We start from the raw sequence: 14,446 nt of genomic DNA, 5'->3' as shown, positions 1-14,446 counted from the left end.
CCCAACATCTGCACCCATGTAAATTCACCAGGGCAGAATCAATCCTGATGGAATTTCGCTCAGCCCACTGGAATTTTACTCAATGCTGGCATCTAAATTGCTCGAAGCTTTTAATAGCATCAGTGTTAGATAGAGAACTAATCAACCCTGACATCGGGAACACATTCTAAATTTAAAGCCATCAGCTGGCGCCACATTCGTTAATCATTTTAGTTAACCACCTTGTTTGCCTTGATTGGATTCGATGGTGTAAATAAACAAACAAGAATGTAATTTTTCTAAGTTGAGTGTATGTAAACAAATCAATTCAATCTTTATAAATGCATTAGCTAAATCACATTAATGGAGAAGAATTTAAGAGTTTATTAAAAACGTTTCTCTTATGATTCCAAATAAAAACAAAGTATAACACATCGTGTCTTCGAAGCCGTGTGGTCTGGAAATGTCCGTCTTAAACCTCGCTGCACCACATCTGAAATGGCTGGGCAGTGGGGCTGGCGATGCAGTTTACCCCGACTCTCGTCGCAGAAAGAGGACCCCCACGAGTCCTCAGCTGAGTGGGGGCGGCACGAAGGGAGTCTGCTCCCTGCTGCTAGAGAGTGACAAGCCCTGCTGGCGGAGGGTTGGCAGGTGCTTGATATTCTTTGCCATTAAGCTTGGTTCCTGCTTGTCGGGTTACGTTGAATCTTGTGACATTTTGGGTTTTGTGAGACCTGCCTGACATATTTGGCAGAGTTCCCAAGAACTGACTGTGCTAGAGGTTTATGATGCCAATTTATATTTTTAAAAGGTGTTCAGATTAGTCAATTAACAAAAGCTGGTCGTAAAGTATATTGTGACCACTTCTGAGCAAAGTGACATCAGTTTGACTGAGTCACTGAATAGTAAGATGTACTTGCTGATCGTCACTCATGCTGAATCCTTGAGACCTGCAGTGCCTTGGTTAGTGATTCAGCTGCCACCAGGCAAGAAAGGAGAATGAATGAGGTCGTCGAATCTGGGACGTTCTACCCCTGGGATGCCTGAGTCCACAGTGTGTGTCTTCCTGCCTCCCCCAGTCACCCCAGCTCTCGTAGGGGCCTCTGGGTTTTCTCCCAGGCCCCCAGCCACCTAGCTCCCGGGGTCCTGCTGCGATGTGGGAGCCGGGAGGGGACCATCTTCCATGTGGGGGCGCTCAGAGCGGTAAACCTACAGGGAGGCCGACTAATCAGCTTGAAGAACACTGAGAAGTTGAGAGTAGGGAAATTTAAATATTTGCTTAAAATTTTTTTTAAAGAGATATTTGCACATGGATAAAGATGATCGCCCGGTGGCCTTACTGGGGGTGTGCTGGGACGCCGTGACCAGGAGGGGACTTCGTTGTGACCGGGGAGGGTAACGTATCAGGTTTAGGAGTTAAGACTGTCGATCGGGTTCGGTAGATGCTCCTGTGGAAAACACTGAGGACTGGGGTGTTTTTGGCTCCAGGCCGTACAACAGTGAACCGGTCTAGAAGCCTTACGCGCGCGCCCCGTGAGCGACACGCGTCGCCTGCCCTTGCGGCTCCAGGACGGCGTGGGCCCTGGACGCAGGGACCGGGCCTGTGCTCCACGCGCTCAGCGCAGGGCACCCCGCCCTCGGCCTGTGTGTTAGCGGGTGCCCAGGACACCCAGGCCAGCCCAGCGCAGCGCCCCCCACCCCCCCCCGAGAACCAGACCCCCAATCCTCCTGCACATTTCGTATCTGAAACTCGACCCCGCCATCCGTCCTTCGTGACCCGTTTCTCCCCGGGCTTCCTGCCTTGGCAAATCGCCCATGGGAATCCCGGGTCTCCTTGGACACTTTCCGCTTTCAGACCAGTTAACTCTATGTCCGAAGAGCTTTCCCTCCGTTTCCACTGTCACCTCCCGCGGCCTCTGTAACTTCTTCAGAGAAGCCGCTTTTGATGCCCCCGAGTGAGTCAGGTGTCCCTGCTCACCACCGCAGTCTCCGTAGTTCTGTTGAAGATTAAAATTGTATTTAAGGACGTGCGCGTACAATGGAGAAACCACCAGCGCCCCGCTAGGCTCGAACCCCTGTGGGCGGAGGCCACATCTGTTCTATTGTCTAAGCTCTGAAACAGACCCATGTGCAACTCATCTCTGAGGGGCCTGCGAAGTGCACTGCACACAGTAGGTGCCCATATTTCTTGCTAAAATTGTCCTTTCGATTCCGCCAGCCAGGCCTGCTGTCCGGCCCAGGCTTGTATGCTCATACTTCCACCTCGCGCCATTCCCAGTCGAAACCGTCTTGGGAGCAGCTACTGGGAAAAGCACGAGAAACAAGTCACGTTGATGAGTGGCCACGGCGCATGTGTCTTCACAGGAGTGTGCCTTAATTCCGAGGCCACAGACCAGCAGCCTGCGAGCCCCCCGTGGCTCCCTGCACCCCGTTTCATGTGGCCTTTGCAGTGCCCTAGGCATTTCCGAATGGGATGCCAGCTTTTCAGAATCGGGGTACTGGGCATGAGTGCTTCCTCTTGCACAGTCAGAGACGGGGCAACACCGGCGGGCCCTTCCCGCGTGCTGACGGCCCACTGAGCTGACGACAGCACCGGCCCCGTACCGTGTGCTCAACCAGTTTCCTAGATACGGAGTAAGAAGGAAGCGCGTGAAAGAAGATGATGCTCTTTATTTGGCTTCTCACGTCTACTGGTAGCTACTTTCACTTAAAAAAAAGTTTCTGAACAACCACCTTTTTATGATAGGGACAAATGCCTCTTATATACTGTACTATTTTAAATATCTAGTTTTAAGTGTATTTACTGTCATCTAGCTACTATTTTTTAATGTTAGTTTCAAGTTCGAATATTAATTGAACATCTAATAGCTAAAGAATTAAATAATGATTTGAGGTCTTTGATGGTATCAGATGAAATAAGATACTCGTTTCTGTGATGCTGTGCCTATGGTTACAGCTACCCTAGTTATGTCATCTATAATACCACTGCCTACGTGACAAGCAAAAAAATTTAAACCAAAACCTACTACTTGTCCGTATTCCTTCTGTTCCTCCACCGACCAACTCTAACATCTGCATTCTGTTTTGTGGATTATATAACACATAAGAAAGATACTCTTCCTCCTCATTGTATTGGAAAGAACTTTCCTCTTTGAAATGCACGCTCTGGGAGGCAGAGGCTCGGTTGGCTGGGTATATGCTACACTCCGCTCAGCTATCCAAAGGCTTAGTCAATGGACGACGTCCATAAACAGAAATACAGGAGATTTTCTGAAACTAAGTGATGTTTCTTTTTTTTTTCCCCAGCATGATGCTGAAGAGAATGGATGATAGGTATAAAATAATGACTATAATTTCTTCGCAGTTATGGTGAGTAAATAAATGCTTCTGAGCTTTTAAAATTTGAGTAGATCAAAGAGAAAAAAGTTGCCATTACGTGGAAAAATTTTATTTAAAAACATCGCCTAGTGTAATTTTTTATTCAGAATGAAAAAGATGTCAGAGAAATTATGCCTTTGACGATAACAGAAAATATGAAGTCTTAAATCATTTCACCTCCCACATTGATATTCACCAAAACAGCATTCAAAAGAGCTTAGACTTAAAATTCTAGTGTGGGTGGTTAAATGTTCATAGCATATTGTCACTGTTATTGTAGGTAGGCATTTGAATGTAATGACAGAAAATGCTAATTTAAAGGAAATTAGAACTTGAAAGGACACTGTTGAAGTAAATTAGTCATCAAAAATGATTAGTCACCAAAAATGACCAATGTTTCCTTCAAATTCTGAGTAATTATAATAAAATAAAGGTAGCTATCTAAACTTTGTTTAAAATCCCACTTGAAGAACCAGAAGACAGAGTTCAGGGTGATTACATCAGCACAAAGGAGGGGAGGTGGCTCTGGAAAGGAGACTCACAGAGGAAAAGCACTGAGTTCTGAAAATGCCGCCCAAACCTCTGCCTGACCGCTGAACTAGTCACGTGAGAGGCAGATTTAAGCCTCCTGGCTAAGGCTGAGGGGGTAAAAAACAGCCCGAATAACTGTCTGTTAAAACAATAACAACAACTAATAACCTCCTCAGAGGAACATAACTGAATTCAGAATGTCCATATTATATTACTCAAATGTCTAGGATACAATTCAAAAATTACTAGACATTTAAAAAAACACATGATTCAAAATCAAGAGAAGGAAAAAATTAATGAAGACTAACTCTATGGTAATATACATGTTGGAAGTAGCCGACACAATGTCAAAGCAGCTCTTATAACTTTGCTCAAAAACTTGAAGGAAAATTTGCCTTTAATAAGTGCACAAATAGAAAATCCCATCAGAGAAATATAAATTATAAGATAGAACCAAATAGAAATGTTAGAACTAAAAGATAAATAACTGAAATAAGGAAAAAAAAAAAACCCAAAAACTACTTTTAACAGATTGGAGATGGCAGAAGGAAAAAATTAGGGAGCATAGAGAACAGAACAATAGACATTATCCAATGTGAAGGTCTGAGAGAAAAAAGGCTGGAAATGGAAAAGGACAGAGCTTCAGCAAGTTGTAATATCAAGAGGTGCGATACATATTTTATTGGTATTCAAGAGAAAAAGAGGATGGAGACACCTCCGTCCTCCCCATGAGCCTCTTTAGTGGAACTATGTCCAGGCCACAGGCCAGCGCTGAAGGAGCAGTGTGTGTACGAGGATCCTTTTGGGACGTCAGAGAGAGGGGACTAGTCACCACGTTACCCAACGTGGACAGAACCAGACAACATGACATCACTTCTTTGGGCTTCATTTTTCTTACCTGTAAAATGAAAATAATATCCCCATTTAGAGAGGTTATAAGACTTATATGAGATACTGCACTTAAGATTTTAGCATCATGCCTAGTGTTTATGAAAGTTGGTGTATTTCCTTTTGCACGTGCTCCTTTTACTTTTCAACCTGTTATCGCAAAAGTGTTTGCTGGTCATTAATGGAAAAAAGTGACATATACGTGGGCAAAGATGCAACTCTACCAATTGCTTGATTTCTTCGAATATAACTGTTTTACTTATGAAGTTTAAAACTTTTGCTGAGTTTTTCCTTTCTATTTTCTTAGACTGCAACTGTAGTCGATTCAGTAATAATCCTTGGGTATCATTTGTTTTCGTGGTGCAAATAAAAGGAAACCTGGCAAACAGTAGATAGGCCTTTTTTCCTGACTGATGCAGTGGAAAGCGGGGCTGGTGTTGCCTGAGGCTTGAGCCAGGCTGACAGCTCACTAAGAGCTCTATGCCTTCACCAGGCGTCTAGATATGCAGGCTATCCATGTCAAACGGGACTCAGAGGGATCCTAGCTCTGAATTTCATCTTTAGAATCAGAAAATTAGTCCTCAATCAGTCCAGTGAAAACACCCAATCGGAAATGAGGGACATTTGGGTGGTGGAGAGATGGTCTTGTCATAACTGAGAGCCGAGTTGGTCCTTTGATGATTGTATTTCATTATATTTACTGTTGTTAAAGACAAGCAGTTTAAAATGGAACACGGTGAAGGCAGTGATATATCAATCTGTATTAGGAAATTCGAGTTCTTCACAATGCTTAAGTAGACTTTAATTTTTTTATGATGATAAATATGAAAATTTAATGGTTTAAACCATCTCTTCCACCAATTAATTATGTGTGGTTGTCATCATCCTTCTGTGAAATGCCATTAGGTTCCTCTGGCCCAAAGGTAAGTAGCATCTAGTCACTGGCTACTTTTCCTTTGCCGGGATTGTCGATGGACAGGGCCGCTGCCGAAAAGGAAGCCCCGAAGAGTGGGAAGCAGCATGAGTAATACACACTGAGCACACCCCAATAAATCGTAATGCACACTGAGCACGCCCCAATAAATCCACACACTTGAACTGACAATATTGGAGTTTCAAAACCATGCAATTTTCTTTAGGTTAACTTGTGGCAAAGAAAGAACTATAACCTAGACCTTCTTATCTTGTGGCAGAGAGGGATTTGAGGATAATCTTCAAATCAATAGTGGTCCCACCCCCATCCCTTGGTAAGGATGCAAACTCTGGTTCAGGAGCCCCGTGGAAATATTTATGAAGACAGAGTATTACATGCAAAAATATGATGTAGAAAGTTGTTTGTATTACATCTTGGAGAAGTCTAAGATGATGGGAGTGGGGAAGGCATCAGCTAAAGATGTAAGGATACGGCTTTAAGGAAACTTGTCTACAATTTTAAAAAGCATGGGTCAATGCAGAGGGCAAAGTTCGAAGAAAATGGGTGGGAAAGCTCTGTTTCAGAGAAAAGTGGTAGGTGGGAGCTCTAACATTGGCGGAGGGGCCAACAGCTCTAACGAATGGAAGGAATAAGACCTTAAGACCTTTGAGCAAGCTATACCATGGGCTCCCCGAGTTTCACATAAACATCCTCCATTTGGCTAGTCTGCCATCTCAGACCAAAAAAGTTGGCCTCCCACCACTGGGCCTCTATCCTTTCAAATGCTAGACAAGCATTAGAGGAGTGTCAGATTACCCTTGCTTTATAGCAACCTTGTAAAAATACATTAAAACATTTTGTCCTGTGGTTATAGAAAGCTACAGGGAGAAGCAATCTTGAAAGAAGCCCCAAGGTTTTACATATCTAAATATTAACACATATAAATATAAAATAAAAATAGTATAATACATATAAATTATATAAAGGTTATACATAATTTTGGGGCTTCTTATGTATGTGTATACCTATAAAATTTCCTGAGACACAGAAAAACATCATCAAAATTTTCCTATGTTCTTGAGTTTCTCTAGAGCACTGCATGACATCTAGTAGGTGCTTAATAAACCATAGCTATCATCGTTATTAGTGTTATCTAACGGAGCAGTCTTTTAATGAGAGTAATATCATTAGACACTATTAGTATGATTTAGGAATTTTAGAACCTCTTCTATTCATAGAATTTCAAAAGAAGGGGACTTTACCCTAAATGATTTATTTTACACGAGGAAAATGAAATCAAATTGATCTGTCTCAGTGAAATAATGGAAGATCTAACTGAAAAATAAACTTGCAATTTTATTTCACTGCTCAAAGAAGGATGAAGTGTTAACGAAATCTCCCAGGTAAGAAAGGTAGCAAGATATATCACACAAAGACCAATAGGAAGCCTGATCCATGTGGAGAATTGTGCTAGCTACTGTTACTGTTGAGAAATTTATCACCTTGTCATACAATAACAATGTTGAAATAGACATTAAAAATTGTATTAATAAGTACTACGTTTTCAAGTAAATTCTAAGTAAATTTGAAGCGAACTCTTTGAAGGCAGTCTAGTTTGACTTATCTATTATTCAATAAAAACCCAATAAATGTTGGTTAATGGAATAAATATAACATTGACAGGCTGGTCACCTGTTCTGAGAACTATTTTCCCTGCGTTTCTCTACAACTTGTAAGTTTACTGAGTCAGCATGGTGAGAGTACAAGGTTGACTGGAACTTAAAGCTGAGTTCAACTTTTACTAGCTGTGTGGTATTGGAAGGGTCTACTCTTCTAAACTACAATTTCCTACTGTGGATGACATGAGAATTCAGGTGGTTTACAATGAGAATTCAATCAGATAACGCCGGCAAGGAGTTCTTTATAAAACACTATGTTATGGTGAACATTCTGATTTAAATAGAACTGAGTGGAAATTGGCCTCGAGGGATGATTTGGTTAGAAAGCCTATCATAATTATCAGGCCATTATTTTAAAATCCCATTCACTTAAAATTACCTTTCTAAATACAATTCTGATTACTTAACAGATTTCCCCATGCCTACATGAGAAATTAACATTCCTCAGCAAGCCTATCTTCACACTCTAAGGCCACGTTGCTGTCCGTCTCTACACAAGGTGGCTCTGTCATTGCACTTTTCAGGCCGCGGTCATCCTATTTAAGATCTGAGTTTCAAAAGAAAGGGCTCTAAACGCGAGGTCCGCGGATTTTCCTGCACAAGGGGCCGGTGGGCCGTGAATACTAAGGCCGGGTCGTGCCTTCCTTCCTCCCTCTCAATCCCTGTGCTGTGCCGCTGGCGTTTATAAAGTCGATCCGTGCGGTGCGTCTAGACACCCAAAGCGTCTTCAGCTTCTACTGCCTCCCGTTAGCATCGGAGCTGGGCGAGGGGCTTCCGTGGGCCTGTGACTCCGAGGATCCCGATTTGGTTTCACTGGGGTGACTTTCCTTATCATCGGGAGCCGCGTCCGCGCCCGGCAGACCGATCTCGGTCCTCTCCGTGGAGGCCTGAGCAACGCCGAGCAGCGCGCGGGCCCGGCGCAGACCTCAGTGGCTCTCGGACCGCCGGGGCGCGTCCGTGTCTCTCCCGGGGCCCCCGGGGCTCTTCATGGCGGGCGGGCGGCGGGGTGGGGCGAGGAGGGCCGGGAGAAGCAGGGGGCGGGATCGCCCGGGGCGCGGGGACCGGCAAAGGGACTCTGTAAATCCCTGGTGGCCCTCCCACTCCAACACCGCCCGCCCTCGAGCCCGATGACTGTCACCCCCTTCTTTAGATTGACAACTTCGGCTTTCCGTTTTTCCTCTCTTGGGAAGGGGTGGGACTTCCTGTCTCATCTCGGAGTAACTTCCGGCAAGGGCTGATGGACCGAAAACGAGGCGGCACACGGGTCCGTTGGCCACTCGGGGCAAAAATCGGGAACTCGACGTTAGTTTTACTAAGCCAGTTGCGAGCTTCTGCGTTTTGGTTCCGGTGCCCGGCGACCCGTCCACAACGCAGTCGTCCTGGGAACTGCCGGAAGTCGCGCAACGGAAAAACAGGAAGTCCCTCCCCTTCCTCCCAGAGGGAAGACGGTGAGCCGGAGGAGTCAGTCGTAGGGGCGAGCAGGAGCGATTCTGCCGGCAAACAGGTAAGTTACTGTCTGGCCGGGGCGGGGGGTTTGGAGGCGGGGACCGTCCGGCGTCAGCGTGGGGCCTGGGGGCGGTGGCTTGAGGGCCGGGGCGCCGGCGGCTGGACGCCGGGAGCCCCGCCAGGGCCCTTCACTCTTCCTCCTCCCCCCGCCCCCCGCCTCCGCCCCTCCCTGCTCGCCGGTCCCTCCCGACACCGCCCAGACTCGCCCCGACACGCCCGCGGGTCCCCGCCGCCGCCGCCGCCCGGCCTCCGCTCCCGCCCTCCCCGGCTCGCCGCGCGGCCGGCCCCGCGGCGCTTCGGTTTCCCCGCGGCGCCGGGCTGTCAGCGCGGGAGCCGTGACCCGCGCGCCCCGGCCCGCAGTCGGGCGCGTCTTACCGCCCGCTTCCTCCGAAAGACACACGCTGCCCAGGGCTTGGGTGTCGGTCCGGGCCGTGGCTTCCTCCGCCGTCCGCCCCCTTTCCGGCCCCCCCATCCCCCCGCCCCAGCCGCACCCGCTGCGCCGCCGCCTCCCCTGCCTCCTGCCGTTAAGGACGCTGGGCGGGCAGCGGCCCACACGCCGGGACCCAGGGCACGGCGCCTGGAAGTGGAGGGTCCTGGCCGCTCAGGGGCCCCCGGAGGCAAACCCCAGGCTGCCGCACGCCGCCGTTGGCAGTGGCGGGCTCTGTCCCCGTGGGTACCCACCTCGCAGTCACCGAGCGCGTCCGGACTGTGCTTGCGCTTTCGGAGCTCAGTCTGGTGGAGGTGGGTGTCAGGAGCTGCTGACCCCTGTCGGTTGCGTTGAGTTTTGAGAAGCCCATTTATTTCATTGGCGAGTTCTGGATAGGACATCTTGGCAGGGTGGGCATCTATCAACACACACGTAGGGTTTCTTTATTTTATAGGTAGTCATAGCTCCAGTGGGGATTGAGGGGTAGCTTCACAGCCGGTGCTCGTGGGACCAGTTCCAGGATGCACGCACCTGCGGTGAGGTGTTCGTCCAGTTGGAACACAGTACAGGGAAGGACACAAACACATTGGTTAAAACGTCTTTAGGAGGGCTCATTTGACATATACTCTTATACTTCATTTAACGCAGCAGCTTTATAGAGTAGGAATTACTATTTCCTTTTACGAGCCGAGACCCAGATAAAATAATTTGACCAAAATTAATATCAGGATTCGAATCTCAAGTGTTTGTTACTCATTCTTTTTCAAGTTACACGTGAAATTACTAACTCCTACTGGCACGTCTGAAAAACGCTCAAGCAAGCCTCTCTAGTAGCCATTGTCATCTTGCATGACATGTAACGAAGTTGTGATTATTGCTGTTAACAGTCACTGCTGGCATCTAAAAAAAAAAACTTGGAGTGATTTCAGATTTACAGAAAAGCTGCAAGATAGGACAGAATTCCACTGGTTTTCAGCAGAGTGGCTCCACCTCAACAAACATTGGTTCCTGCTTTGTGCTAGCTACCATTCTAGATGCTGGAGAGAGTAGCAAACTGCCCTAGATGATTTCAAGGTCTGGTTGAGGAGACAGACACAGAAACAAATATAAAAGCTTTTGCTAGATGTCGAAATGGAGATGGAGCACCGAGGACGCTGTGTCTGCCTTCCTGGGAAGGCGTGGTGACGGCTTGCAGGGTACCCTGTTTGAGTTGAGTCTCAAGGGTTAGTGGGTATTCACTGGATTGCTGGGACATGTCTCCCAACATTCATCCTAATTAGGTTTATTTTATTAGAGGAGAACTCTCTAACCTTTATTAAACACTCTTCTCTGAGATTTGTTTTACAGGTATCATAGGTTGTGAGTAGAGTCCCAATTTATATAAACCTATGAATAGGAGATTAATTAAGCTGTGTTTTATGCAGTAATGGAAATATCTAGAGTTACACATTTTTAAATTCTTTGTTTTTCATACTTATTAAATATTTCTGTGGCCTGATCACACACTTTTTTTATGTGGGGACAGGAGCACAGTTCTGTGTTAGACCCCACACCGGAGGGGACATTTGAGTAAGTGTTTTAGTTTGGGCTGCTGTAACACAATACCATACCCTGGGTGGCTGAAAAAAACAGACATTTCTTTCTCACAGTTCGGGAGCTTGAGAAGTCCAAGGTCAAGGTGCAGGTTCCTGGTGAAGGCTCTTCCTGGTTTGCAGATGACCAACTTCTTGCTGTGTCCTCACTTGGCGGAGAGCAAGAGAGAGCTCTGGTCTCACTTCCTCTTATAAGGGCACTGATCCCATCTTGAGAGCCAGCCCTCATGACATCATCTACACCTAATTTCCCAAAGGCCCCACCTCCAAATACCATCACGTTGGGGATTAGGACTTCGACATGTGAATTTTGAGGGGGACACAATTTTGTGTGTAGTAGATGCGTTTCTTGGAATTTTCGTTATGCAGAATTAATTCCTACAAAATAGATTTGTTGTAGAACTAAATAGGAAACTCAAATTAGTGATGACATGGCTTTCACAGAACACTTTTATTTAAAACAGTTTTAGATCTATTAAATCTGATTCAGGGACCAGTTGAAGAACTTTTGTTTTCTCCTCTTCTCCACTTCCACCCCTGACCTACGGGGTCTCCCCTGAGAGCTGGATCTCTGAAGGCGGGGTGTCTCCTCCCATGTACTCACGGCGCGCACCCAGGGCCTGGTGCACCCGGAGTACGGTCCATGGCTCCACCAGGGCTCGAACCCGGGACCTTCTGCGCATAAAGCAGACGTGCTAACCACTACTCTATGGAACCACCCCCAGTTGAAGAGATTTTAATTGTTTCATCTTGATGAAGGAGAAATGAGCGGTGACACACTGGTGTGCTCTTCACTTTTGGGCCTTGCAGGAGTGAGTGCCCTCACGGAGTTAACAAGTTACGGCGTGCAGACTGTGGCATTGATCTATGCCATTCCCTCCTTTTCTGCTAGGGAGGCTGAGCCCTGTAGAGTGACACATCCGTCTCAGAGATTAGTGGCAGAGCAAGGATTAGAATTAGGCCGCCTGATCTGCAGGCTGGTCTTCCTGCTCTTCCGTCTGTGGTTCTCAAAATGAAGGTGCGTCACGGTCACCTTTGGGGCCTGTGGAGACATGCTGGGCCTTGCCCAGAGGTGCCACCTCAGTAGGTTTGGGCTGGGGCTGAGACTGCATTTCTGACAAGGTCCTGGGTGATGCCGAAGCTGCTGGCTCGGAGGCCACACTTTGAGAACACTGGCCTTACACCCTGTTGCCTTTGATCTCTTATAAGAGACAGTAAATAAACCTCCCTGGGTTTATACCAACCAAACCTTTTCCTTGGTACTCAGAGAACCAAGTTCTTTAATTTTGTGTTACAGACAGTAGGGCACCAATGTCAACATGATTAGATGAAAGAAAGGACTAGAAATAGAGTATTTCTCAGAGAGAGTCATTTTAACATTTTCAGGGATCATTTTTGGAAGTAATTCTAGAGGTCAGAACCATGTCACTGTTGAAGGGGAAACCCATGACCCGTGAGGGCCCTCGGTCCTATCAGCATTCCCAGTGAAAAGGGCCTCCAGGTCGACTGCTAGTTTGTACAGCAGTGAAAACTTACTTCTAGTTTTGTTGCTCGGTGCTTTTCTCTGTCATTTCATGTACTGAAATAATTCTTTCCTGTATGTCAAGGTCTTATCAGGGTCTAGCACAGTCGATGTTGAATAAATGTAGGTTGAACTAAATTAAAAAAGAGTAAGGTAGGTCATTTATCTGGAGAGACTTTAGTGCTTAGGAAAGTTACTCTGCTCTCTAAATTATCTCAATTGCAGGTTTTTCTTGAATAATTTCAATTTATTCTAGCTTGAACCTTATTTGTAATGATTTTTTTTTTTTTTTTAGCAATTACCGGAGGTAGCATCTTTTAATGTTAACGAGTGATCCTCTATACCTTTTTATCATTCATCTGAAATGATTCTAAAACAACTTTTTACTTTGAAATAATTTTAGAATTACAAAAAAGTTTTAAAAAATAGTCCGGGGAGTTCCGATAAACTTTTCAACCAGCATCCTTATGTTGACATGTAATGTAACCATAGTGCAGTCATCCAAACCAGGCAGTTGATACAGTTACTCTCAAGACTTTATTCATGTTTCCCCACGGATGTCCTTTTTCTGGGCCAGAATGGAATCCAATATGACGGATTGCATTTAGTTCTCATGTCTCACTAGTGTCTGCTAGCCGTGACAGTGCTTTTTGGATTTCTTTATCTTTTACGACCCTTTGAAGAGTACCGGTCAGTTATTTTGTAGAATCTTTCATGATTAAGGAAATCGAGGGTTAAGCGGCTGTGGCAGGGATATCCCAGCAGTGAGGTCATGCCCTTCCCAGTGCGTAGCACTCCGGTGTGTGTGTGTCACTGGTAAAGGTTAATTTTGATCTCTTGGTTGAGGTGCTGTCTGACATCTTTTTGTGCTCTAATGTTCGAAATGTTCCCTTTGTAATTAATAAGCCTCATAACTGATTTTAGTGTAGAAGTATAAAAGAAACGAATGTGTTAAGTCAGAATCCCTTGAGCGTGACCCTAACTGTGAGATAGTTCTTATTTTGGGAGGCTTCATTGTTATTTGTTAGACCGAAGCATAGCAGGGAAGGGTAAAGGAATGGGGGTTGGAAGAACAGGTATTTGCTCAAAAACTTGTCCTTGATCTTGGTCAGTGTCGGTTTTGAATTGGCAGCAGTGGGAGCGCTTCATCCCGGTTCTTTTGCTGTGGTTCTGTGATCTGTCTCACGCCTGTCTTCCAGTGTGTGCGGCTTTCCATACCTGTGACTTTCTTAAAATTCTCCCTGGAGCATTTTTGCAGAGGACGGTTGCGTTTCAGCTCCTTCCAGCAGTTGCGTAAGGAGTCGCGCTTCTCCACTCGCTTAGTCCGTGGAGCTGGGTGTGTGTGTTCTCTCTGTGGGTCACGCCGGTGGAATGTGGGGTGTAGTACATATGCACACAGGCACATTGTCTCTGTTTGCAAAATGTGTGCGCCTGTAGCATCCCGACCGGAGTAAATGGGAAGCGCCCCCTCCGGCCTGTCTCCCCGAAGCCCGGAAGCCCCTCGAGGCGGTCGCGGATCTCTGTTTACCAGCGACTTGCTTGGCAGCTGGCACACGCAAGGCGCTCAATAACTATTTGTGAATAAGTGAATGTTCTGCCCGTATTTTGTTAGCCGCTGTTGTGAGTTGCCAGGACACTGTGAACACCTTTCTCCGGTGACACTGTTCTGTCTGTGGACGGCCACGCAGCCTCACCTGGGAGCCATCCCGCGTCGTTGCGTTCCAGCTTGGTAACAGGTCTTTCTGTGTGCAGCGTTCCCTGGTGGATATCTTTAAACACGTATTATGTCCAGTTGTTTCCTTAGGGTAAATTCTGCGACGTCATTGATTGCTCAGAGAAGGTACATATTTTTAGGCTTTTTCATGTGTTTATTGCAAAATTACCCACTAGAAAGGTTTGTATAGATTTATATCTCCACCAATACTATGGAGAATGCCCATTTTCGAAACCACACTTTCCCCAATGCTTAACTTTCTTTTTTTAGAACAAGACTAAATGGAGGCCTTCCTTCCCTTCCCTCCCCTTCCTTCC

At 46.3% G+C, this 14,446-nt stretch overlaps 2 protein-coding genes and 1 non-coding gene across 8 annotated transcripts in view; 1 reads left to right on the top strand and 2 right to left on the bottom strand.

Moving 5' to 3' along the window:
* Positions 1 to 7,025: 7,025 nt before the first annotated feature.
* On the bottom strand, positions 7,026 to 9,781 carry LOC120584028 (uncharacterized). 2 transcript variants are annotated; one of them, XR_005647934.1, is made up of 2 exons: positions 9,250 to 9,541; positions 7,026 to 8,858 (listed from the first exon to the last, which is right to left on the bottom strand). XR_005647934.1 is itself a non-coding variant. In XM_039839618.1 (2 exons), the coding sequence occupies exons 1-2, from the start codon at positions 9,700 to 9,702 to the stop codon at positions 8,295 to 8,297; spliced, it is 711 nt and encodes a 236-aa protein (XP_039695552.1). In that variant the 5' UTR covers positions 9,703 to 9,781; the 3' UTR covers positions 7,026 to 8,294. The 2 variants fall into 2 exon arrangements, 1 of the variants encoding a protein (XP_039695552.1); XM_039839618.1 differs by lacking the exon at positions 9,250 to 9,541 and adding an exon at positions 9,556 to 9,781.
* ZNF407 (zinc finger protein 407) overlaps positions 8,742 to 14,446 on the top strand; it is a 372,930-nt gene continuing 367,225 nt past the window's right edge. For all 5 annotated transcript variants that reach the window (XM_039839590.1, XM_039839580.1, XM_039839583.1 and 2 more), the window contains exon 1: positions 8,742 to 8,872. The gene's annotated coding sequence lies outside the window, so the exon portion shown is untranslated. The remainder of the gene's footprint in view (positions 8,873 to 14,446) is intronic.
* Positions 11,538 to 11,610, bottom strand: TRNAI-UAU (transfer RNA isoleucine (anticodon UAU)). Its single transcript has one exon. It is a non-coding gene; the product is annotated as a tRNA-Ile (tRNA).

This window comes from Pteropus medius, unplaced genomic scaffold (assembly GCF_902729225.1).
Source record: "Pteropus medius unplaced genomic scaffold, Ma_sr-lr_union100, whole genome shotgun sequence".
Lineage (NCBI taxonomy): Eukaryota > Metazoa > Chordata > Mammalia > Chiroptera > Pteropodidae > Pteropus > Pteropus medius.
Note: the sequence above shows the minus strand (reverse complement) of the source record. Positions and strands in the feature narration are given on the sequence as shown.